The 24,561-nt window shown below is 34.7% G+C and overlaps 1 protein-coding gene across 26 annotated transcripts in view; it reads left to right on the top strand.

Annotated features, from left to right (window-relative positions):
• SLIT2 (slit guidance ligand 2) overlaps positions 1-24,561 on the top strand; it is a 241,109-nt gene that overhangs the window by 130,416 nt on the left and 86,132 nt on the right. For 25 of the 26 annotated variants that reach the window (XM_085545665.1, XM_015862756.3, XM_085545664.1 and 22 more), the window contains exons 5-7: positions 9,602-9,673; positions 20,127-20,198; positions 24,103-24,174. In XM_085545665.1, the coding sequence (XP_085401791.1) occupies positions 9,602-9,673; positions 20,127-20,198; positions 24,103-24,174 (216 nt within the window). The remainder of the gene's footprint in view (positions 1-9,601; positions 9,674-20,126; positions 20,199-24,102; positions 24,175-24,561) is intronic. The other variant, XM_085545653.1, reaches the window with a different exon arrangement.

Genomic DNA, 24,561 nt, shown 5'->3' with positions numbered 1-24,561 from the left:
CTGAGCACAGTGCCATTCAACATTAATAAACTGCAAGATCCTTCTAGCTTACTCTCAAAGATTTGGCTGCCCCTTGACAAAGTGTTCAAGGTTAGTTTTAGTGTTAGGAAACATTTGGAGTTCTCCGTTTATTGTTAGGTTTAACAGTATGGGCCTGTACTTAGAGAAAAACGCCTGTGTCTAGGGATGTAATTATTACTTACCTGTACTGCAATAGCTACAATGAGTAATGGTGCTGTATTAGGAATTTGCTCTGCTCACTTTTGGACAAAAAGAGGAATTGCCGTGGTTCACTGAGTGTTATTTCAGAAGAGAATTCACAGGGCTATAGATGGTATAGCAAAACAAGACAATGTACCAGACAATCTTTCAATCAGCTCCTAAAAGTGCTTACACTTTCAGTTCCAAAGCAGGAGAAATAAAATTAAATATTAAAGATACATTGACTGCTGCAAACTCCTGCTAAAAAGAAGTTTTGTTACAGAAAACAGCAGTGATAGATTTTTCAGACACTACTGAAGAAGTCTTTTGGAAAGGCAAGTGTGCCATCTCATCTATTCTTAATAGGAGCAAGTCCCTAAACCAAGCCAAATGGATATTTCAGCAATGCCTACGGTGAGTTTATCACTTCCCAGAAGTGAATTTTACCTGGCAGTATTTTGCTTTATCCATTCTGAATCCTTAACTTGTAATGTCTTTTCAAGTCTACTAATTGAGATATATTAAAAATTAATAATCAAATCGCCTATCAGAGGCAGATGAATTTAAAATAGCAGAGCCTTCACTCTTTTCTTGCAAAGAAATTATCTTTTGTGATCCTGTGTGAAGTATTAGTACATAAAAGCAAACATAATTTTCTATTTTACCTTTATTTTCAACCTGGATAAGTAAAAAGGAGGAAAAAAAATGCATGAACAATGTGTATGTGGCTGAAGGATGTATGCTTTAGAAGTTATTTTCTGTAATAAACCAGAATTTTAGAAGTGTTAAATGCAAGATATACTTAGGTGTATCTAAAAGTCATACCCCACTATGCAAACTCCAGCTGTCTCAGACACCAGTAGGGGAGCTGGGATTGCCATTAGAAATGCAAAACAAGGAAAAGCATCTTCCTTCTCCTTGGCCAGTTTTAGAGTTTATGAGTTATGTAGAATCAGTGAATTTCCCTTTCCATTTCCCTTTCCTTTTTTCTTCTCTCTCTCTCTCTCTTTCTTGTTTTTTTGGTTTTTTTTTTTTTTTTGGTTTTTTTTTTTTTGGTTTTTTGGGTTTTTTTTTTTTGTTTTTTAAGAGCTTCAAGTTTTTCTTTGCTGGACCTTCTATCCCAAGCCAAATTTGAAGTAGCATTAGAATTCTCTCCTTTTGAAATAGTGGGTGGTCCATTCCTCTCTAAGAGCTGCAACATGTAATTATTTCTATTACTTTTTTTTTAAGTCTTATACAAAATTACATATTAATTTAGAGGAGCAAACTAATAAAGACTACTTGCCTTTTCAAAAATAATTTCTAAGACTCCACTGAAATACATGTGTGGCCCTAACACTCCTTTTTTATTTCACAATGAGCATTTGTCTCACTAGGACACTCTAGGAGAATAAATGGCGACTCTCCCTAAGCAATTATTTTCAAATGATACCAGAGTACACAGATTGTTTTAAGTGCACTCTTGGAGACACTGTAGAGTAGAATTGATTCTGTGGCCCATAGATTTTCTTCCATGCCAACAAAAGGATTTTGTCTATTCCAAAGCCAAAATGTGATCCAACTAAGAAGTAGAAAGGAATGATAATTGCACTCTATGCTCTTTTCTTTGGGAAGAAATGACTAATTAGTAATGCTCAAAATTCTGAACAAGTCAAAATATTGCATAGGTATGTGGAGTCAGTCTGCTTCTCAAACAAAAACTGTCTAGCATTATTTGTTATCATTTCAATTTCTGATGACTTAACCTAAAAAATAAGTTAGAAGTTGCTTGTAAACTGGAGAATAGCAGGCTACCAGTACTTCTGTTGTAGTCCATTAGTTTTTACCCATGTTTATGTATGTGCTCTATGCTTTGTGAATGAATGTCTTGTATCCATGGTTTAATAAATAGATAGATAAAATGGATGAAAATACCTGCTGTTTAAATAATGCAAATAACCATATAGTAATAGCTACAATAAGATCTATATTGATAAATCTATAATTGAATTATAACAGAAAATAACAGAGATGGAAAAGCAGGGAAATTTAGTCTGTACATTCTTAGAAAAACAGAAGACTCATTCCTTACCACGAGAATTGTAATGACTCAAATCATTCTTCCCATGTTACAGTGGCGATTGCTCTATATTGTGCAGTATGAAATATTCAGTTGGGTGCTGTAGCTCACCAAGGCACAGGGAGTGATTCCAGTTTAATGTGTGAATAGACTGTACCTACTGTTTACAACATATAAGTCTCTAGGGATTCTACAGAGCAAATGGAAGTCAGTGCAAAATGCAGAGAATCTGCAATTCTGTCATCTAGACATCTAGATGTGTACATCTGTGTTGTGTTGCTCAGCATGGCACTGGTACATACTAATAACACACTACTTTGATTTGTAAAAAAAAGTTAATAGTACCTTTCTTAGATGTAAATATTTTGTTTCTCTTATGGGAAGCAGGTGGGAGTGATATGACTAGAGGTAATGATTTATGGAACTAGTGCTGGAATTTATAATTCATTTTTAATCATCACAAGGAGATAAATATTGGCCACAGTTGATAGTGTTGTATCACTTTATCTTCATTAACAGGGGAAATATCTGCACTGGATGCTTTACGGAAGAGTAGAAGAATCATTTGAGTAAATAGGATATTAAAGAGTTTATTTTGTAGTCAGAGAATAAAAGAATGCTACAGGAGTGTTTTTGCTTTGTTCTGTGGGTTTTTCTGTTTGTTCTGATTTTTTAAGGACCAGATATTAGACTGAATTGTTAAGCACATGGTTTTTTAATATTTTTAATATTTCTTTATTGTGTTTGTCTTCATTGATTTGTAGGCATGCCAAAAGGCTAGGCTTTGATAAAAGGACACGAAAACCTATTTGAGTATAAGATTCTCTTCATAAATAAGTGATGCAGTGCTGCAGTTTGTAATACTGTAACTCCATAAAACCAAACATCTGTCAGTATTGTAACAATTATCTGGATAAGCCTCATTTGTCTGATGGGAAAAGTACTTACTTGTTTGAATACAGTAATATGTTTGCTGAATGTGAGATAAAAAGAAAAGCAATGAGTTATAGATCAAAACATTCATGTTTCTTTAGTAGGCTCTTGCTGTAATATGGTACATTTCTGCCATGATGGAAGTTTGATTTCCAGGCTTTATTAAGTTCGGTTCAGCTGAGCTGTTATTTGTAGAACTGTCTCTCTGTTATGCTCTTCTTGCACTTAGACTGTAACACTACATTTCAGCAGCACCTCTGCTGCTGGATGCTTTTCACATTGGTGTGATTCCCACTATGAAGTTCTGAAAATAATTTTCCAGCTTATATACATTATCCTAATACAATAAAAGTACAGGTTGCCAAATCATGCTTTTGTAGCATTCAGAAGAGTTCTTAGATTAAAGTCTTTGTCACTGCTGGAATTTTTCACCTGTAGTTTTCCTGATTGTGTGGTAATTAATGAAGGTTCATGAATGCTCTGGATGGCATTCAAGACAAGGCTGGATGTGGCTCTGGGCATCGTGGTCTGGTTGTTGGTGACCCTGCACATAGCAGCGGGAGTTGAAACTTGATGATCATTGTGGTCCTTTCAAACCCAGGCCATTCTATGATTCATGAGCAAACAAAAAATTAATCAGAAGTTTTCCAATATAGCACAGAGTATTTCAGATAATATGGAATAGAAATTTATATCTCTATTTCAAATTCAGAAAATGGAAACCTGTCTGGCATTTAGGAGCAAAATCCAAATCAGGAATTCAGCAGGACAGAAAAAGTCACTTTGCCATCTTTTCCTCTTCACATTGGGAAACCCACTGCTGTTACAACTTTTGCAAATTGAAGCTGCTGCCAGCATTCTCTCAAAACCCTCAAAATAAAGTTCTTTCGGAACTGAGGGTTTTTCCAAAGTTTAGTGATAATATAAAATAATCTCTCCTTCCATTTCTCAAGACACAGTTGAATCTTCTAGCTGTGGTTTGCTTCCACTACACTGCCACATTGCAGCATGTTCTCATCTTCCTCCAGGAGCTTAGGTTTTCCTGTTGCTGCCTCCCTATGAGGCTGAGTACTCCACTTTCCTTAACATCAAAGCTGGGGGAATAAATAATGGCTGGTGCAAATCTGGGCCTAGCACTGGAATATGTCGGAGATGGGATGCCCCAGTAAGCGCATTTACTGGAGAAGAATGTTAGGACATGTGCAGGGGCTCGTAGGTATCTCAATGATCATCCTAAGTATATGTATCAGTGAGCAGTTTGTCCCACATCTGAATTCATAAATTTGACTTTCAACCAAATAGTTTGACTGAAATGTTTGTTTTGCTTCTTTCTCTGTATACTCTGTCATACATAGTCTCATTACCTGCAATGTCTTGTTGTATGTGGGCATGTGTGGTTTTATGCAAAATATGGTTAGCTCTTGTTGAATGTAATGTTTTCTGGTGGGAGAAAATACCAAGTGTGCTTTACTTCATTAATTTCAGAAGTATTTATATAATTATTCAGAACCCTGATCAGAGAATAGTCACCTTCTCAATTCTTTTAATGAACTGACATAAGTACACTGATAAGTATTCAGTACTTTGTTTGACTCGGTATTTCTGCCTTTTCCTTTAAAAATCAGGACACATCATTCATTCCTAGTACTGAGTATTTTACAAAGTAGGGAATGGCAGTGTAGATTTATGATATGCCTGGTCAGACACTGGGAGGTTAAACCATAGAGGAAAATAAAATTACAAGTAATTAAATTTACAAGCAGGTTTGCCATCTTCAGAAGATTTATTGTTTTAGAACAAACACACGATTTTAGCTTCACAAGAAAACTGTGATATCTTAACAGTGTATGATACAGATATTATGTGTGGTGTTTCAATTTATATAATTAAAAATTTAGCACTCCTTTTAAGGTTGAATGGAATATTCAGCTGGGAGCCATATATGGCGAGTAATAAAATAGCTGCAATGCAGTACTCCCTGCATTTTTTAAGAGCTGAAGCACTCAATCAGGCTCATTAATATCAGGTTATCTGAGGGCTTTAGCCTCTGATAATGAAACAATGGCATATATGTTTTCCAGTTTTTCTGTAAGAATAGATTTGTGTGTGAGAGAAATTTATATCGATGCTGTTATGAACTTAAGTTTTAGGAAGTTTATAGTTTAATTATATTTATTATTGTTGTTGGGAGTTTTTTTGTGTGATATACTTCTACCTTCTAATCAGTAAATATGATAAATAGAAATAAACCAGTTTCATCCTGTTTCTTAGGAAGGATTCAATGGAAACAAGGTTTTTGCAAGGTCTTTCTGCTATTGCTTCAAAGCATTATACATCATGTTTACTAATGTATTCTGGATAAATATATATATATATAATTAACTGAATATATAAAATGAAAATGATAATTTGGGAGGAGGATTTAAGAGGTTTACTATTTTAATTTTAATTTTTACATTTTTTTCCTGTTTCATCAGTTTATGAAAAACAGAAGTCTGCTTTCTTTGAGGCAGAATTTCAAACTAGTCAACTTATATTGTTGTATCATTGAAAATACCACATTTAAATCCTTAATCTTTGAAATAGTTTTATAAGACGAAGCATGTGTAATTATCCATATACACAGTATATAAATTGCCTGACCTAGTTTGCTTAAAAGGAAATTATACATATTATATATATTATATAGAATTGTTTTTATTATAATTTATATAATATAAATATAATATAAATTATATTTATTATAAATTATAATTCCAGGGCTTGCTTCGTCACTGATCTTGAACATATTATAACTTCTCTCTGATTTTATCATTTGGTTTATTGGTTTCTGTGGGCAAAATTAAAATGTACATGAGTTTTTCAAAGCATCAGTGTAGTTGGGCAAAAGTTGGGACTTCTTTGTAAATTTGCTCTGTATCCTCATTTAGTTCAGCTTGGTTTGGAGTACAGATTTTGTTTTCTTGTTTTGTTTTTGAAAAAATGAGGTTGCAGCCTGAATATTACAACTCAGAAAAATGCTTAACATATACACAGCCAAGAGATACCTGAAAGCAGCCACTACCAACAGGATGGTGCAATCACACTGAGAGAAACGCAGGCACTTATCACGTCCTCTCTGACAAGAGCCCCTCCTGCCCAGGTGGATTTTTGTATAAGGATCTGGCAGTTACACCAGTGTTCATGTCATCTCTTGGCTTGGTGAAATGAGCCTGAAAACAGCCTTTGAGGACATCTCACACTGAAGGATACTGAAGTTATATAAAACTGATCTGGCACTAGAAAGCTTTTTGCTCTAAAATGACTGAGTCAGCACATTGAAGACTGGGTGATGGAGGACTGTGGCAAGCTGGTGGATGATGAGCATGAAGCCCTCAATGTCACGCCTCAGTAATTTTCTGTAAGGATCAGTAGCTTTGGAGTTAATAATTTGGAATATATCTCTCTGGAAATGACTTACAGCATTGACAATTTAGTGAAGAGGTCCATAGGACAACTTGGATCTGCATGAGTTGAATTATATGGTTGTGCTTTCTTTCAAAAACTGTATTGGACAACCTTGACTCTTTCACTTAAGTTTTATACTAAACATTTTGAATAAGTTCTGATGTTCCATAACTGTGCTGTTTTTTAATGTGAAGTCTTGGGCTTTCTTGGATAAAATCTTGGTCATACTTCTAATTTCAAATATGAAGACAGGATTATGGCTGTCCTTTCAGAAATTCAGATTTGTTCTTATAAAATAGTGTGCTGGGTTGCTTTAATGGCTTCAATTTTGTTTAAATTCATAGAGCATCTTTCATTTATAAGTATCAAATACCAACATAAATCATTCTTGTGCACACATGCTCAAATGCTCCTTCTTTTTGAAATGGGAGATGGAACTTACTCAGTTCTTAGTGCATGGAAACACCCAACAGGCTGAAAAGGAGATTTACATCTTTTATTATTGCAGAATATAGGCTGCAAAGCCAAGTCAATGAAACAGAACGACCAGCAAAATTGTCCAGTTTTATCTACAAAATAGATGTTGGGGTTTTTTTGCCCCATTTCCCCTGAAAGCCAACCTGTGATAGATCTGGCTCTGTTTTTGTTTTGTTTGTTTATTTTTTGTGACCAATCTAAGAATTGCAGAAGAATGAGTTAAAACATCTTAAATAGACCACACAGCAACTTATTACTGAGTCATGGTTTTGCAGTGTTAAACATAGATGTAGTTTATGCAAGAATGAAAAGTTGAATGTTTGTGAAGCCCCGCAAGGCTTTTATAAGAAAACCTTTTTAAACTGAGAAGATGAAAACCTGAAGCAATCAATAAATAATTACTAAAAAACTCTCCTATTTTAAGTAGGCATAGATTTTGTGTTGCAAATGGTTTGTTGTTTTTTTTTTTTGCTTTTTTTTTTAATTATTTTTTTAAGAGAGAATTTTGAAATAAAGGAATGATTTAATTTCTGTTACATAAATAATTCCAAGAACGTTTCACAACCCAAAACATGCATTGCAAAAGGAATTTATCTTGGAAAAAGACTTTGGCTAACTTGTATGCATCCAGAGAGGTGGTTTTTAAAGTGCCTTTCACAGGAAGTTTGAGAATCTTTTCAGTTAAGTAGTTTACATTTCGAATTTGCTAAAATTAGTAGGGAACACTATTCTGCATGACCCTGTGCTGCATGAAAATGATGCTGTGGGTGCATCTGGCTTTCGTTCACACTTGCATACACACATACAATCTCATTGTATGGTTTACAGAGGTTAACCAGGCTTAATATCTGTGCTGGGTACTTATTTGCACTTGTGATGTGTATTTAGTTATGGAAAGAAAGAGAAGAGAAGGCTCTGAGGAGATGTCATATTTAAAGGGATATTATAAACAAGAGGCAAATCAACATTTTCCATGGGTAGATAGCAATAGACAAGGGGAAATGGTTTTAAACTAAAGGAGGACAGATTGAGATTAAATGTCATGGGCAAGTTTTTCATGGAGAGGGTGGTGGGGCACTGGCACAGGCCACCTGGAGGTCTTCCTCCACAAATTATATATTGGTAAAATGTTTTGGTCGATTAGACTTAAGTATATACTTAGATGTTTGCTATTTATATTTGTGATAGAATGTTTTAAAGGAAGTAGGTTGTTAAATCATATCATTGTAACATGTGCTGAAGGCTGCCTTTTCATTCACATCATCTGGATTTATTGTCAGCAATGCAGTCATATTCTATGTCAGGATTGCTTAGGTGGACTGAAAATTAAATCATAGCTCACAGATGCTTCTTTTTCCACATACTGTTAATAATAGCTAAATTGGGTCTAGTTTTAAATATACTTTGCAGGATACAGCTGTATAGCTATGTGCACGAAATGTGAAAGATTTAGTAAATAGAATGTGATTTTCTATAAACTGACAATGCTTCCAGTAAAACAAATTTGCTGACAGTGTATACAGAATTATTTTCAAAGGTATTATACTGTTGTAAATTTTGCTGGAGTCAGGTAGTGTGGGGTTTTATAAAAGTCCTCAAACAATTATTTAAGTTCATAAATTTGAAAGAGATCTCCAAGAGTGATTTCTAATCACTGGAAATATGAGCTCATGCTAGATTACATTTTAGGGAAAGAATATGTCAAAATCATGATTGTATTTAATCAACTGAATGATTTCTGCTTATTCATTTCATCTCAGCTACATGTCTTACTTCTATGCACAATTTTGCAATATTTCTCCTAAAATCTACCAGAAAAGTTTATCTAAATCTGTCTCTAAAATACAAGATATTGAAAACATTATTGTTAGGGGTTGGAGTGCTTGTGGAGCACGCTTTGGAGTGCTTGGTGTTGTGGAGTGAAGCTCCTGTTTCGGTTTTAGCAAGGCAAAATCTAGACATTCACAACAGAACGGCTCTCTGACCTGAGTAAGAATTCTCATGAAAATGCAGCCCGTACGCTTCTTATTTGTTTCAGAATTGCATTCAGAGGCTCAAGCAAGCTTCTTCAGCTAATTTCTTTCTCTCTGTAGGTAGATGGATCTCTGAAGGCTTCCAAAATGAATGATTTCATGCCATGTGTTTGGAATTAGCTGAAAATTAAAGTCAATCAGTTAAAAATGAAATCAGTTTGGCCTACATTCTTAATCTGTGTAATGCTTCTATTTAGGTTTGACATAGTTACTGTTATTTTGAATGGGAGCTACATAGTGCAACAAAGATAAACTTGAAAATAAATTTGAGTATTTTTCCTACTTCTTTTTCCTCAGTTACAAATCAGTTAAAGTAATAATACAAGTTTTTTTCAGAAACATTTATTGAATGGTAACAGCTGGAATTGTTTGCTGACGTGATCTCTTTTTGTTGCTACACACAGAAATTTATGTGGCAGATTTTAAATTTCATTTAATCTTATTTTCATAGTGATCTGAGTGAAAATCAGATTCAAGCCATACCCAGGAAGGCATTTCGTGGAGCAGTAGATATAAAAAATCTGTAAGTATTGTTCTCCTTCTTATAAGTACTCTAATGATAATGCTTTGTCAAAACAATTTCCGTTTCTTCTGTCAGATATCTTTTTGCTAAGGACTTTTATAGCTGCTCAAGTAATCCTTGCATAAAACCAATCTTGTTTTCGCAAAATATTTTAACCTATCTTAATCATCCTAAATTTGCTCATTATGAAATCTAAAACATTTAAATGGAGTTGAATAGATCAAGATGTAGCAGGTATTTACTTATTATAACCTGTATTTAATATTTGAACGTCAAACTACTTTAAATATTTCATTCTTTCACGTAGAAAAATCTGTTCTTACTCGCATCTAGGTATCTGTGTTTTGTTTGCCTGTATAAAATAAAGAAAGAAAAGTATTGCTACTATCTAGTTTGCTCACATATGTTTCCTTACTTCAGTATTTACTTTTCTCCCACAGTTTTCTTTTGTGGCAAAATAAGTATTTTCTGAAAGCTAGACTCACTTTCCTGGAGATAGTGACCCTAAAGTTCATGGGCAAGTTTTGAATTCTTGCAGCTTCTGTATGAAGAAATACGTGCTTCAAGACAAAAGAAAGCAATGACTTTGTGACTTTTGTTTAGAGTAGTGAGTCAGTTTAGTGATCTGAACAAGCTGAATGACCTGAAGATTGTCATGAAGTTCTGTGGTAGGAAACAAGGTCATCCACTCAAAAGCGGTAACTGCAGCTGTAAGCTGAGGGTTCATTACTTGTAAACAACCAACAAAGACAGAGGACGTATTCTGCTGGGGTTAAGAAAGACCGTGGAGCTGCCATTGTGATGCAGCCATGGAAAAGTGTAATTGCTATCTTATTCACATCAATAAGAATAGGAAAATGTTAAGTTCTTATGCTATGTTTTCATGTGATTCCTACTGAAATACTTTTTACTAATTGTAGTTGTCAATTTTGAAAACTTTGTAGTTGAACTACTTTGAGTGCTCTGTGATTGCTATGCAAAATGTTGCATCTCTGGGAGTGAAGCTCTTTGTGTTCTTGGTGTCCTGTGATGGACTGTACTCCATTCTACTGCCCTTAGCACTGTAAACAAATCAGTTAGGGAGGCATCAATTCAAGAATTCAGCAGAATGGACAAGTTTTGCCCTGCTTGCTTTGATTTTTAGAAATGTGAGTTTCTTCGTTAATGCAGTGGAAAAACTAACATATTTGAATCTATTATGCTCAAAAACATGCAAGCACATCTGAAAGCAGCTTTGTTACTTTAAAAGATATTTTATGAGTCCCTATTCAGAACTGGTCCATCATTATTCATGTTCAGAAAGAGGCATAGCTACAAGGATAAACTTGCATTTTTGTGTATGGCCTTTTCTATCTGCAAATTGATGCAGCTAAAGAAAGAAACTTTAGTGTAAAAATAAAAGTATAATTAAGAGTTTTCCAATGGCAGGGAACTATATTTGAATGTAATAAGTATGTATTGTGAGGTAGTTCCAGTCAGGAATTGAGTAAGAATGCTAATCTTTAGTTAAGATAATATTCATGGTAAGGATCCTGAATTATGTAGAAAATGTGAATAAAACAATACATCTGCTTTTTAACGTCTTCATCTTTTGGAAGACAGATCAAACAAAAGTTACATAAGGTCACGTGATTGCTACAAAAATCCAAATTTTACCTGTGGCCCATAGTTTATTGTGATACCAGGAGAACTACAGATATTACATTTTTAGTGGTCCCAGAAAGACAAAGAAAGAAATCTGATTTTTAAAATTTATGATTCCACTGCAGCAGGAAGCAGCAAGGAACACATTTCTCTGTGTTGTGAATGCTATCTTCATTCCTGGTCACTCACTGTGTATAATGTAAGGTTGTAGGTGAGTATCAGAATGACACATGAGTTCATGAGGCAAGTCAGTTTGAGTCCAGCACAGAATTTTTGTAACTAGAGCAAGTATTCTGAAAATGAATAGCTTTTGTTCATTTCCAGAAAATTAGTTAAGATGGAGAAAACTGAACACTAGCCTTCCATTTAACCATTTGTATTCCACCTAAAGAAGGATCATTGCAAGAAAAATGCTGTTTTTATTTCACTCTCTGAGAAATGAAGAAATCAATAAATGAGTAATATGTGTAGAAGGCAAACAAAGAGATCTGTAAAATTAAGGCGTGTACAATCTGTGGAATGATTAAGCTAGGGACCAGCAACCACAGCTGTTTTACTGAGAACTGTCTTAAGCAACATTAAATATTTGTTCTTATATCATCGTTCCTCTTTTATTTGCCTAATAGGTAAGCATACTGTTAAAAATGTTAACCTAACATATCAAAGGGAGAGATGAAGATACAAAGAGTAAAAAAACCTGCACTAGAAAGCTTTGGAAATGCAAGTTTTGTTTTGTCTAAAAATATTATATAAATTACAATATAATTTACAGGGACATTTTATTAGATATTATGAGTGCATTTAAAACAGTAAGCTGTTTCAAAGGCAGATAACAAATCTCACAGAAATGAAGCTGATTATATATTTTAGTTTGCATATTAATATTTCCCCACTCAAATTAGGTGCTGGAACATTTTGGAATAGATTTTATGGTTGCCAAAGAACATTGTTCCAGTTTTCATCGAGCAAAAGGAATTAGATGTTAACTCAGGATACCTGAAAAAAATTGCCTACACTAAAGTTGATAACACCAGTAGGATCTTTTTGATTTCCTGCTCATACATTAGCTCTAGAGTCTTCTTGATACTTCTCAGAAGCAGCCATTCCATTTCCATTAGATGGGGCCATAGTTCCATTCTGGACATCTTCTTAATAATACTTATTGGATATATTCTGTAAACGATAAAAGGAACAAAAGCAAGACGTTATGAGAAATTCCAATTTCAGCAACAAGCCCCATCACAAAAAAGGCCTCCTGTTAGGCCCTTAGGCCCTTATAGCTAACTATAATATCCCCCACCCTTTGCCTTTTCTTCTTAAGGCTAAACAAATGCAGGTTTTAATAGACGGTATCCTAATGTCACCTACTTCATCTTGATGATCCTGGTTGGACTCACACCAACCAGGATCTGTCAGCATCTGCTGGGGATACTGAGAATAGACATGATGTTCGGATCTGATCTCCCCAAATACCAATGAAACAGGATGCAAATGATACCGCAGAAGGAATGCCATCCAGATCTACTGGAAATTTGAAAGATGGGCCCTTATGAACGTAATAAGATTGAACAAAGCAAATGTGATTCTGTGAAACGCAAGGTTTTGCATTTGAGTCAGGGTAATCCCAGACCTGCATACAAACTGGAGAAAGTACTCCTTGTGTGTAGCCATGCTCTGAAGGACCTAGGAATCCTGGCATATGAAAAGTTAACATGAGCCAGCTGTGTGCACTTGCAGTCTAGATAGCCAGTGGTATCCTGGGTTTCATTGAAGACGGGTGGCCAACAGTGTGAGGGTGGTGATTGACCCCTTCTGTTCTGCCCTCGTGAACTGGAGTACTGCTCCAGTGTGGGAACCCCAACATAAGAAAGACGTTGAGTTTTTGGAGATGGTCTAGAGAAGGGCCACGAAGATGATCCAAGGACTGAAGCATAGGAGACTCCTATGTCTCCTATGAAGACAGGATGAAGAAACTGGGCTTGATTAGGCTGGAAAAAGGAATGCTGCAGTGGGACCTCATTGTGGCCTTCCACTATTTAAAGCAAGTTTATAAACATGAGGGAAATCAACTTTTTACATGGGTAGATACTGATAGGACAAGGGGAAAAGGTTTTACTCTAAGGGAAGAGAAATTTCGGTTAGATGTCATCAAGTGTTTTACTGAGAGAGTGGTGAGGTAATGGAACACGTTGCCCAGAAAGGCTGTGGATGCCCTATCCCTGGCGGTGTTTAAGGTGAAGTTGGATGGGGCCATGGGCAATTTGATCTACGACTTGATATAGCAGCTGGCAACCCTGCGTGTGGCAAGGAACTTAAAACTTGATGATCCTTGAGATCCCTTCCAACGCAAGCCATTCTATGATTTCTCTCAGCATCCTGACTTCACTCTCGTGGCTGCAGCCTAGTTACTGCTAATGCATCAAGTTCCTCAAAAACTGTGCCAATAAATGAGGGAAACTTAATTCCCAGAGTTACTTTGTTATTTGGTACCTCTTCTAGGAGAATAATTTGCTTCAAAAAGTTAGGCTTTTCAGGAGATTCAGGGGTACCTACTGTTAAAAACAAGAAACCAAAAACAAAAAAACCCACAGAAATTAGCATATAAATTGGAAATTTATATATAAATTAATATACATGTTAATGATGGTTTCATAATCTTCCCTGATGGTACAGTGCTCACACTAGTTGTGGAAGGTTTAAATTTGAAAGCCTCCCAACCTCAGGAATTTTACTGAAATTTAAGTTAAGAAAATGCTTTAGCTGCCGTGGCCGTAAGTATGGATGGGTTGTTTCTTGGTCCTGGTTTGAAGGAATTAAAATAAACAAGCTTAAAAATCAAGCAAATATGAAACACTGATGTAAATATAAAAATAATAGTTTCAGATTTTGAGAAGCAGATTTTGATATCTGGTGATTTTTATAAAAATGTGTTCTGAGATTTCTATACATAGAGTATAGGATATTTTCTTAGATTCCAGTTTTCTTTCTTGCTGTGTAATCAATACATGGCAGATGATGGGAAGCAGTAACCAACATCATGGCAGAACTGTGATGATAAATACACTTACCATGAAAATGATACCAACAATAAAATAGTAGGAAGGAGTTTCATTGTATCTCCTGCAAGTATTTTGTGGCCCGTTTTTCTTGTTCCAGGATATAGCGATGTCCTTTCTGGCATTTTTGATCCATCAGGGTGCAGGAGAAAGGCAGATATAGAGGAGCTGTTCTCTCCTTTTCCTTGTAACAGATGGAAACTGAAAGTTTGTGGAGTCATTGGCTACTGGGTCAGAAAAGTAAGGGGAACTGAACAGTCATAATGGAGGTAATGGTCATAGTGGATCTTAGGGCCGGGATGCTGTTGGACATTGTAGCTCTTATCCCAAAGATAAAGGCTACAGGTGAACATAGTAGTTTTACAGATAGAACTGGATGAGAAAATGGAGAATTAGTGGAGAGAGAGAGATACCTGTATCCATGCAACTTTATCCAAAACCTTCAATAATATGATACGTGATGTTACTCTGATACTTTTATGGGTAAAAGATTTAAAGCTTGCATTGTCATTAAAAGCATAACTGCATTTTGTATTCATTTTGTCTGGCCATGACTGGACTTTTTCTTTAAGTTCAGTGTTATTAGCGGCTGGAAGACACAGAGTCATGCTGGAGGTACTGTTACTGATTTTTTTTTTTCAGATAACACACAGAATTCCACTACAACTGGAAGTGTGCTGACTGCTTATGTTTATGAGTGCTAATCCAAATACACAGAAATACACTGCTTGTCTAAGAAATGTTTTTAAGAATTTAGAATTGACATATTTCTCACCCTTATTCTTAAGTGGGGATCTTAATTCCACTACTGGCCTGTTCAGCCACCTGTGTTTCAGGTATATATTAAGGAAGATGTTCATAGGACATTAGTACATTATGTGTACACTTAAGAGTTTTGGTAAAGTCAAAAAGTATCACTGAAGGAATGATAGAAAACATAGATGAACTTTTCTAGTCACTCTTTAAACTGCTGCTGCCAAAAAGCTCAGCAACTTTATGGCCTTCAGGCAAAAAGTTGTTCTTACTGATTGTTTCAGCAAAAAAACATTTCAATATGGGAGCTGAATGCCATTTTTAAAGCTATTATTTTTCATTATAGATTACTTACCTCAAATTTGGCCTGCTAAAATGAGTTTCCTTTTCATCATAAATAAATCATTTATGAAATGTTAAGAACAATTATGTTTTTAAATCAGAAAGAACATTTGGCTGTGAAGATGAATTTCAAATTAGAATTCTCTGAATTAGGAACTTTCTTTCAAGTCTTTTTTTTTAAATACAGTTAAAAAAATAAACAACTCTCCATGCAAAGATTAGTATTTAAATAAATAATTCTAGTAGAACTTTCATGGGTTATGTCCATGGTCTGGCTTCTCTGCTCCCCATATCTATAACAAATATGCTCTCCACATTTATAATGGTTTGAGTCTGTTTGTCATCTATTTCGTTAAAATGCATGACAGAAATCACAGATTGCTCATTCAGTGTTCATCTTTTTCATTGTATTCTCCTGTTTTTTGTTTGTTTGTTTGTTTGTTTTGTTTGGTTGTTTGTTTTTTGGTTTTTGTTGTTGTTGTTATTGTTGTTGTTTGTGTTTTTTTTTTTACTTTTCTCCAAGAGATTACTTGTGGTTTTAGCTGACTAAAATGATGGGTAATTTTGAAAGGATGGAGCAATAAATTTTGACTCCCTTTTATTCTAGTTTCTTGTATGCATAGTATGTATGCCTTACTTAGGAGTACATTTAAGCCTTGCTTATTAATTTCAAGTTAAAAGAAAAACGCTGATCATTTGCTAGGTTATATATAATAAAACAAATATACAGACATTAAAATGTTTTACAGGAAAATTTAGCAAGGAACAAAATTAATTACAATAGCAAGTGCAAGTAGATAAAAGCACTTTACTTCCCAATGAAAGGATATTAGCAATAAACAGACAGAAAACAAGCAGTTCTCTTAATTTTGATAAAACAGAATAAATTCTTGCACAGTACAGTTACATCTTTCTCAACTAATGCCACTGAAGTTATTGATCCCACTTGAAACTGAAATTGAAAGAGAAATTGAGAAATAGGAAAGCATAACTCAGTTCTGTTGTAAAAAACACAAGGAGACCTTAAAATAGTGACTACTTCCAGAAAATCTACTGCCGTGATAAATATTGTGCGCTATGTTCTTTTCCCAAGGAAAAATATAATGTTATGAAATACAGTGTACAGTGTGCTGAGACTAAAAAGATTTATTAATATTTTCTGGGGAGAAAGACACCACGGGGATCTAAAAGAAGTTCAAACTTTATCTATATTCTTAAAAATGTTTACAATTAATTTGTTTCATTAGTAGAATGTAATCATTTCTGAACAAAAGAGAAAAAGCTAAAGCTGTATGGTGCCACTTCTGCTTTTACCACAAAGTGTTCTCAAGTGCGGAAGAAAGCGGAGGTAAAGGTAGACATAGATTGAAAAGGTTGTAATTTTCAGCTCAGCTTCTATGGAAAAGGAAAGAAGCTTTTCCCTCTCGGTCAGGTATATTTCTCTCTTAGGGTAGCAGTTTTCAAATTTATGTCATGAAAAGTTCTTCTTATGCATAATAAGATTTATTTTTGGACTTTATATTTGTCATTATATAATAGAAAACAAATGCTGAAAGGGAGGAAAATACAGGTTAGTAACATGTTTCTATAAAATTAGGCAAGCCAGGAAAAGCAATCCATAAACATTCTAAAACACACCCTGAATTACTACTTGAATGTTCTTTGCTACCTGTGAACATTAGCATTTTAAATAGCAGTGAATATTAAGCATATGAAATACCCAGGTAATGCTACAGCATCTAAAAGATTTTGAATGTATCAGCAGTTGTTTGGCATTTTATGAGCCTTACAGAATCCACACTAACCAAGGTAATCTGCTGCTTTGCATAAGCAAGAGCAGACAGGAAAGTATGGAAACAAAACAGTTTTCCATAGAGATGGAAAACTCCCACATGGAAAACACCCAACACAGAGATAGCAGGGAAAAAAGCTGTGAGATATACTGAGGAGAGGGGAAGGATGATGATGGGCCAGTATTTTTGGTCCATGTCTGCTCAGCTTCTGTTCTTCAGGGCATATTAGTCATGTGAAAAGAAGAAAAGAAATTCTCTAAAGTCCTCTGTAATGCAGTTAGTATTATTCTTGTCCATAGTTTAGTGATGAGAAAGGCTTTTTCATAGCATTGTAGATATTTTAATGTATGTTTTCAGAAGTCATTATGCTAAAAAAATGACAAGACAGCTTAAAATTGGAGATATATGTATTTTTTTGCTCCCTTTCTTACACCCGAAGTCACAGTCTTCATTCAGTTAGCTCTCAGAAACCGATGTAACCCTAAATGTTCAAACTTCTTCAGTATATTCATTAGCAGAACATTACACATAAATGATACACTGGTTATGAAATATTGTGTATCTTTTTGTTTTGATTTATATTCAGTGAATGTCTTTACCTTCACAAAATTACCATGTATTACCAGTACCATAAATTGATTTTCAAGGCAAGCGTACAGTCTTCAAAGACAAAGCAGTCTTATATAGCTTAAAAAATATACATTATACCAATTCGTGGTATTTTTCTGATCCTTTCATGTCATTGTCATAAGTGGTGGAAGATTGTCTAAAGCATAAGGAAGGTAGTATCTTCCAAAGACCATTTACAAATCTTGGAAACATTTCTCCTCTCCCATCCACAAAATTCCCTTCCCTCAAACTCTAACCAATTCATTAGTTCATTGCAAACAAAGAAGTCTTTCTGGTAAGAGGATTTAAATGAAAACAACTCACCCTTCACTAAGTTAGAGGTAATGATGATTCACTAAAGAAAGCAGTCCAGAAGTTTTCGGGTGTACCACAGCTGCTGCTAGTGGAAGAAATTTGCCTTTCAGTTTGTGTAGAACAAGATTTGCTCAAATGCTTTATCTACTGTTAAAAGATTTTCTTTTGTGTATAATATGGATGATTTAGAAGAAGCTGTGTCAGCACTGATTTATACATTGACAGCTAAGGATAATAAGATATGGGCAAACATACAGCTCACCCTTTTACAGATTAACCTGCAGACTGCATTAGGCAAATTCAATGGCATTAAAGATTTTTCCAATTTGTCTGGAAACAATTTCTCTTTTGTATTGTGTCAAGGGTAGCATTTCATGACATTGTACTAATTTAAATAGCTGTGATAAATTGATGAAGAGGTTGGAGAATTGTACTTTGTATATATTTTACCTCTATAAAATAAAAAGTCTATTAACTTAATTGTTAAATGAAATTAATTAGTAAAATGAAAATAACCTCACTAAACAGGCTTAAATATTCCAACACTGCAGCACTAGTGCTGTAATACTGCACCAAAATTATTAAAGATCATATTGGGGAAAGTAGTTTGCATTTCAATGTAACTTTCAGTACACAGAAACACAGTCTGCTGTAGTTGTAATATTTTATTCCTGCATAGTAGTAATTCAGATGAAAAATGTGGATGAAACTAGAACTTTAAAGAAGTTGGTATGTTAAACTCAACAGTGGATGTGATGATTTATTAATAAAGTAAGAGGTTACCGTAGGTTCAGAAGAATCACAGAAAATGCTTTAGTAAACACCTCATTAGCCCTGGTAGCTAATACATGATTGGAGATAGAAAGGACAGAGTTCATTTGTATTTTGTTCATTGCTATTGTTCAGTCACATATGTCCCTAGATATTATCTGTTACTGATAAGATCTTTTAATTGCTTTAAGAGAGATTGTATTTTCTTGCATGTTTACAGGAATTATATTTATATACAATATCTATATGAAAAACTTACAAAAAATGGAATTTTGTATTTGCGTAGTGTTTACTTTCAGGACACTGTTTTTAAATTGTGCTATATGTACTGTATCAATGTTATGGATTGAAAAAGTAATAGAATTCTTCAGAGAAATGAATGTAAATTTTTCATAACTTAATACTTATAGATTAATAATGTATGGGATGGATTGCTGAGTTTTATGTCCAGAATTCAAGAGCTCTGTGACAGTATCCTGCAATAATCTGCAAACAATCGCAGAGTGCACAAACTATGCAGAAAATTACATGCTGAAGCTTATAGTAGAAATGCTAGTTTGATTTGGAGCAGAATTAAAGGCTATTGCTGCATATGTAAATATCTCGGATGCTAATATTTCTTCAGTGGGAAATACTGTAGAAGTTGATGGCAGTTAACACGCCCTCCTTGCCCCTACACCAACCATCTGAGGCAGATGCACCCCTAAAAGTGGTCCCTCACTCGCTGCTGCCAGGGCGCAGGGAATTAACATGCAGCTGGGCTGCTCTGATAAATGGATTCTGTTAGGTCACCGAGGGGATGCATGTGACATTAAGTGATTTACCGTCCTTTACCTTAATGAAATTGTTTCAGCAAGATGACGCTGAGAGCTTTTAATGGATAGCTTTTCTTGATGTAATGAAATTGCATTCCTTTGGCATTTAATATAAGGTGCAGTTATTATTTACTGGAGCTCTCCTGGAGCTGCTGTTTTGCACAGACAGTTCAGAACAAAAAGAGATTTCTGTGGCAGCATCCAGGCCGGCATGGTGTGTGACAGTCCTAAGCATGCGAGCATGTTTGTGAGAGTGTTTCGGTTAGCGTGGCCATGCAGACCCATTGGAGGCTTGCTCCACATGCACTGCCAGCACTCAGCTCCTTCACAAATACCGTCCTAATCTGTTTAACAGGCAACTGGATTACAACCAGATCAGCTGTATTGAAGATGGGGCATTTAGGGCTCTACGCGACCTGGAAGTGCTGTAAGTACTGCTTCTATCTCTGACTTTTAGCAAGAGCTTGGTATCTGGGGAGTACTAATGTAAAAGCTTATCTGTGAGCTGAAAGTCTAGTGTCAGAATTGTCTGGTGAAAAGATGACTTAAAATAATACACTGCAATGTGCTGTATAATGGTAAAAATGTTAGATGATGCTCCTGTAATCTGCCAGACAAAACCATAACAAACAATTGGAAAAAAAAAAAGAGAGAGAGAGAGAGAACAGATGATAGATACTGTAAGGAAATAATTTCCTTTTTAAAAGGGAGAGAGGAGTATTAATGAATCCAATTATTTTTGTAAATGATACATCATTGCTGAGGTGCTGAACATTTCCATGATTGCCTTTGTTGTACAGTCTGGCATCAGTTTGATCATCCAACCTCTCTACTTAAAGGACAATATACTAAATATATCTGACATTTTAGGTGTTTTCAGAGAGGTACTTGCTTAGCAAACGCTGTTGTATGTGATGAGAGGTTTAACCTATGTTATGAGGATTTTTAAACATTTTAATTTTTCTGTGTATGCGTATAGAAACAGGAATACCTTTGTATGCCATTCCAGGTTTTTATTGCAATTATATCTCTGTATTGTTTTTTCTCACTGTTGTCCTTGGTGAAGTAAAAGGTAACAAAATTATCGTCAATGTCCCCCAACCTGAAACAGTCAGGGAATGAACAAAGTGTCTCTGTTCCTAAAGAATTTAAGGCAGCACACATTCCTGATATGTTTTCTCTGTCAGTGAAAATGTCACAGTTTTCTCCTTTTTTTTAAATTATTTTTTATTATTATTTTTTTAAATTATTATTATTAAAAGTAGTAAAAGACTGCATATCAATGGGTTACTGCATGTTAGTCTGAATTAAGCTTGGTAAATCACACCCTGTGGGGTGGGAGGAAGCTTGGTTATTTTCTTGTAGGTTTCTGAGAGCTTTTTCAACAGATAATGTCTGTATATCCATGAAATTAAGAACGTAGGAGCTACTGGCAGGAAAGTTTCACATTAAAAAGCAGTAGTTGCCTTTTTTTTTTTTTTCCTTTTTCTTTCTTTCTTTCTTTCTTTTTTTTTTTTTTAAAATTATTTTTAACAGCATAATTATAGCATAACAAAACTATTGTTAACTTTCTAGTACAAAACCATGTGAAACATACTGTGGGTTCAACATGGAGTCTTAATTGTAAATCTGATGAATTGTTGGTTTTCTGTAGGTAAACCTGATGTTTTGGGCAGTTTTTATCTTTGGTGCTCATATACATAGCAGTATTTTCCAGAGATGGCTTAGTCTGGTTATCATGTTTTTTGATACAAACCTCCATTTACATGTAGAAATGTTAAATGTATGTGTATGTTAATACTAATATTATTTGCAGTTTTTAATGCTTGCAAGTTATAGTAGTCTGCAAAGGTCATCCATGCCAGTTGAAGGAGGTGATAAAAATTTCACACTGGTTTCAATTAATGCAGAGGGGAAGAAAACTGTTATAGCAATTATCTACTGAAAAAATAGGGTGTTAGAACTTTTCCAATTTATAAAGACTGTTACCATTATTCAGTTAAAAATCTATCTCAAATTATGCATGGTAAACAACAACAGATGAGAAAATATTTCTATTTGAGATATTTTGAGCACTATGGAACAGTGTGTATCTAATGCAACTTTTTTTTTTTCAATAGAGCTTAAGTAATGAAAACTCTGTAAATCACATCATCATATAAATGCACTGACTACTTTATAAGACTACGTATTTTGTTTTCATTTGGAGAATGAATTATTATGCTTCTTCAAATTATATGATGAAGCTTTTAAATAATTTTAAAATTTTCATGGTCCGAAACCCTGTTTAGTTGCAGTTTGAAACATTTACCAAGGTAACATGTCTTACATATTTACTAAATAATTGTAGAATCCTGGATGCTATTAATGTTAAAGATACAAAATTCATCTAAATTGAAAAAAAAAAACAAAACTGAAGTGTGAAAGCAGGTATGGATATAATTTTCCCAAATTGTTAATTCACTGGCAGACTTACATGAAATTCTGGTTTTTTTTGTTTTCTTTTCCTAAGAGAAAATCAATTACACCAGGGAAAGTGTGACTACAAGAAAATATAATGTAACTTAACATGCTGACATATTCAAGAACTATTTTTCTATCATCACACTCTTTGTAATAGTGTGTACAAGTTTTAGGTAGGAGTATTGAGTGAACTCTTGGTTTTGCTTTGATTACAGCTTTGCTATGAAATTCAAAATTTTGGATCACAACAGTTATAAAAATGACTTAATTCCTGATTTGTTCATGCATCTACTCCTGATAGAAGAAGGTTTAGAAATGGGTGATCACCAAGATCCCTCCTAGCCCAGGTCATTCTTTCATTCTATGAAGTCAAACATGAAACATATGACATTTAAAATTAAAAATTTCTATAGATGTACGTTCATTAAACAGGTGACAACTATGGAAATATATACTTACTTTCATTCCCTTCATTAAAAGAGAGGATTTTTAATACCATGAAAGAATTAATGCGTGAAGACAGTGATGGGAACTGTCATTTAGCATGTGAACATTAAGAAAATTCTGCAAAAGTCTACTGGCTGTCATTTATTCGTTTGGACTTTTTTTTTGCTTATTGGTATTCCATTTTGATAAAGTAATGATTTCCCCATTTTTTTATTTATATTCTTTAATCTCTTTGCTTATGCTGAGGGCACACAGGAGAGGTGTCTTATGCACAGTGAAGAAAACATACTGGATGTTGAATGAGTAAGCACAGAAATGCAAAATACAGCCCTCTGCACTAGTAATTATTTGTTTTTTTAGTGTGGAGGCATATAGCCTGATCCAAGGTGCTATGAAATTACCTTTCTGTGTTTCAGGATCACAGAGTTCTTTACTCAAAATGCATGCAAATTACACCTTGGGGTTTAAAAATGTAAAGAAAGAAAGTAAAACACTTATTGCTTCAAAAGGACAGTGGAAATATTAAGTATTAGTGTCATGATTGTGTTTAAATATGCAAAGCACATTTTCTGTTATAGTCAGTGAGTAATCTCTAAGCAGAAACTGTAAATTCTGACACTTGTTTCCTTGTTCTCAAGTCAAGCTTGTTCACGTTTTATTTGCAACCTAAACACAACAGTTTACTGCAGGATCATTCATAAAGTTTCATAATCTTTACAAACTACACTTCCCGTGCATGATGATTCTGTGCTAGCCAATAGTTGGCTAATATTTATTCCTAGTTTCTGCCTCTGGTCTCAGGCATTTTGTCCAAAACATAAATTATTTTCTAGAGCATTAAGATACCTGCCTCCTTGCATTGCATAGCAGAAGGTCACCTATTGTTTGTGTTGCCCTGGGTCATCTGCAACAGCACTGTTACATTTAAGAAGTGACCACAAATTACTCCTCAGAAGATTCTTGTGAAAAATAATAAGCAGATATTTATTTTGCATCCTCTGTCAAAAAGTATGGGCTCTCAGAAGCTAGAAAGAAAAACTGCTGCCCTAAAACCAACGACTTTTCTCCTGGAATACTCTGAAACTACTTTTCCTTACACGAGGATGTTAGTCTTAGCTTTAATGTCATAGATGTACTCAGAATTAGTGGAAGCTCTGTTTCAGTCCTCTCTTTGAGTTAATCATAGGTTAGTGAGGTCTCTGATTACTTATGATTATTAATGGGATGATCAAACCACTGTGTTTTAACAGGTATTGAATATGGAGGCAAAATAGACCTCAGCGTTTGTGTTTGTTTTCCTCATAGCCATTCCTAAAAGCAGAGCACTGCCCTCTTCTTTAACTATGCCTTACATAAAAAAGTGCAGTCAATGTGACATAAATAATGGTAACATGTTAATGTGCTTCTTCTTGACTTCACAGCACTCTCAACAACAATAACATCACTCGACTGTCCGTCGCAAGTTTCAATCATATGCCCAAACTCAGAACTTTGTAAGTAGTCCCTTGGAAACTGGCTGCCATTGTTATGAACCCAGTATGTTCAGTGTACCATTTTTCTCTCTACCAAGTTTTGCCAGTGGCCTGGAAGTACTTACGCATGCATAGAAGGTATAAGCTCTGTCAAAGAAATAATATTGAGGTTTGTAAATGTGAAATGTGTGTTTGTGTGTGGCAGATAATTCTGAAAAGTGAAATCCCAAAGCTAATTCTTGTGGCTCAGAAGATAGAGAAGCAGTTGCATCGTTTTCATTCCTTTTCTTCAGGGTATAGGATGATGGAAATGTTTTCATGGCCTTTTCCTAACCAGATGTTTCATAGTGCTCTGTTTGATCGCAGAAAAGCTTCACCTTGCTACAGAAAAAATGGAGACAGAAGGGA

This window comes from Coturnix japonica, chromosome 4, assembly GCF_054131305.1.
Source record: "Coturnix japonica strain WE chromosome 4, WE-NBRP24, whole genome shotgun sequence".
Lineage (NCBI taxonomy): Eukaryota > Metazoa > Chordata > Aves > Galliformes > Phasianidae > Coturnix > Coturnix japonica.
Note: the sequence above shows the minus strand (reverse complement) of the source record. Positions and strands in the feature narration are given on the sequence as shown.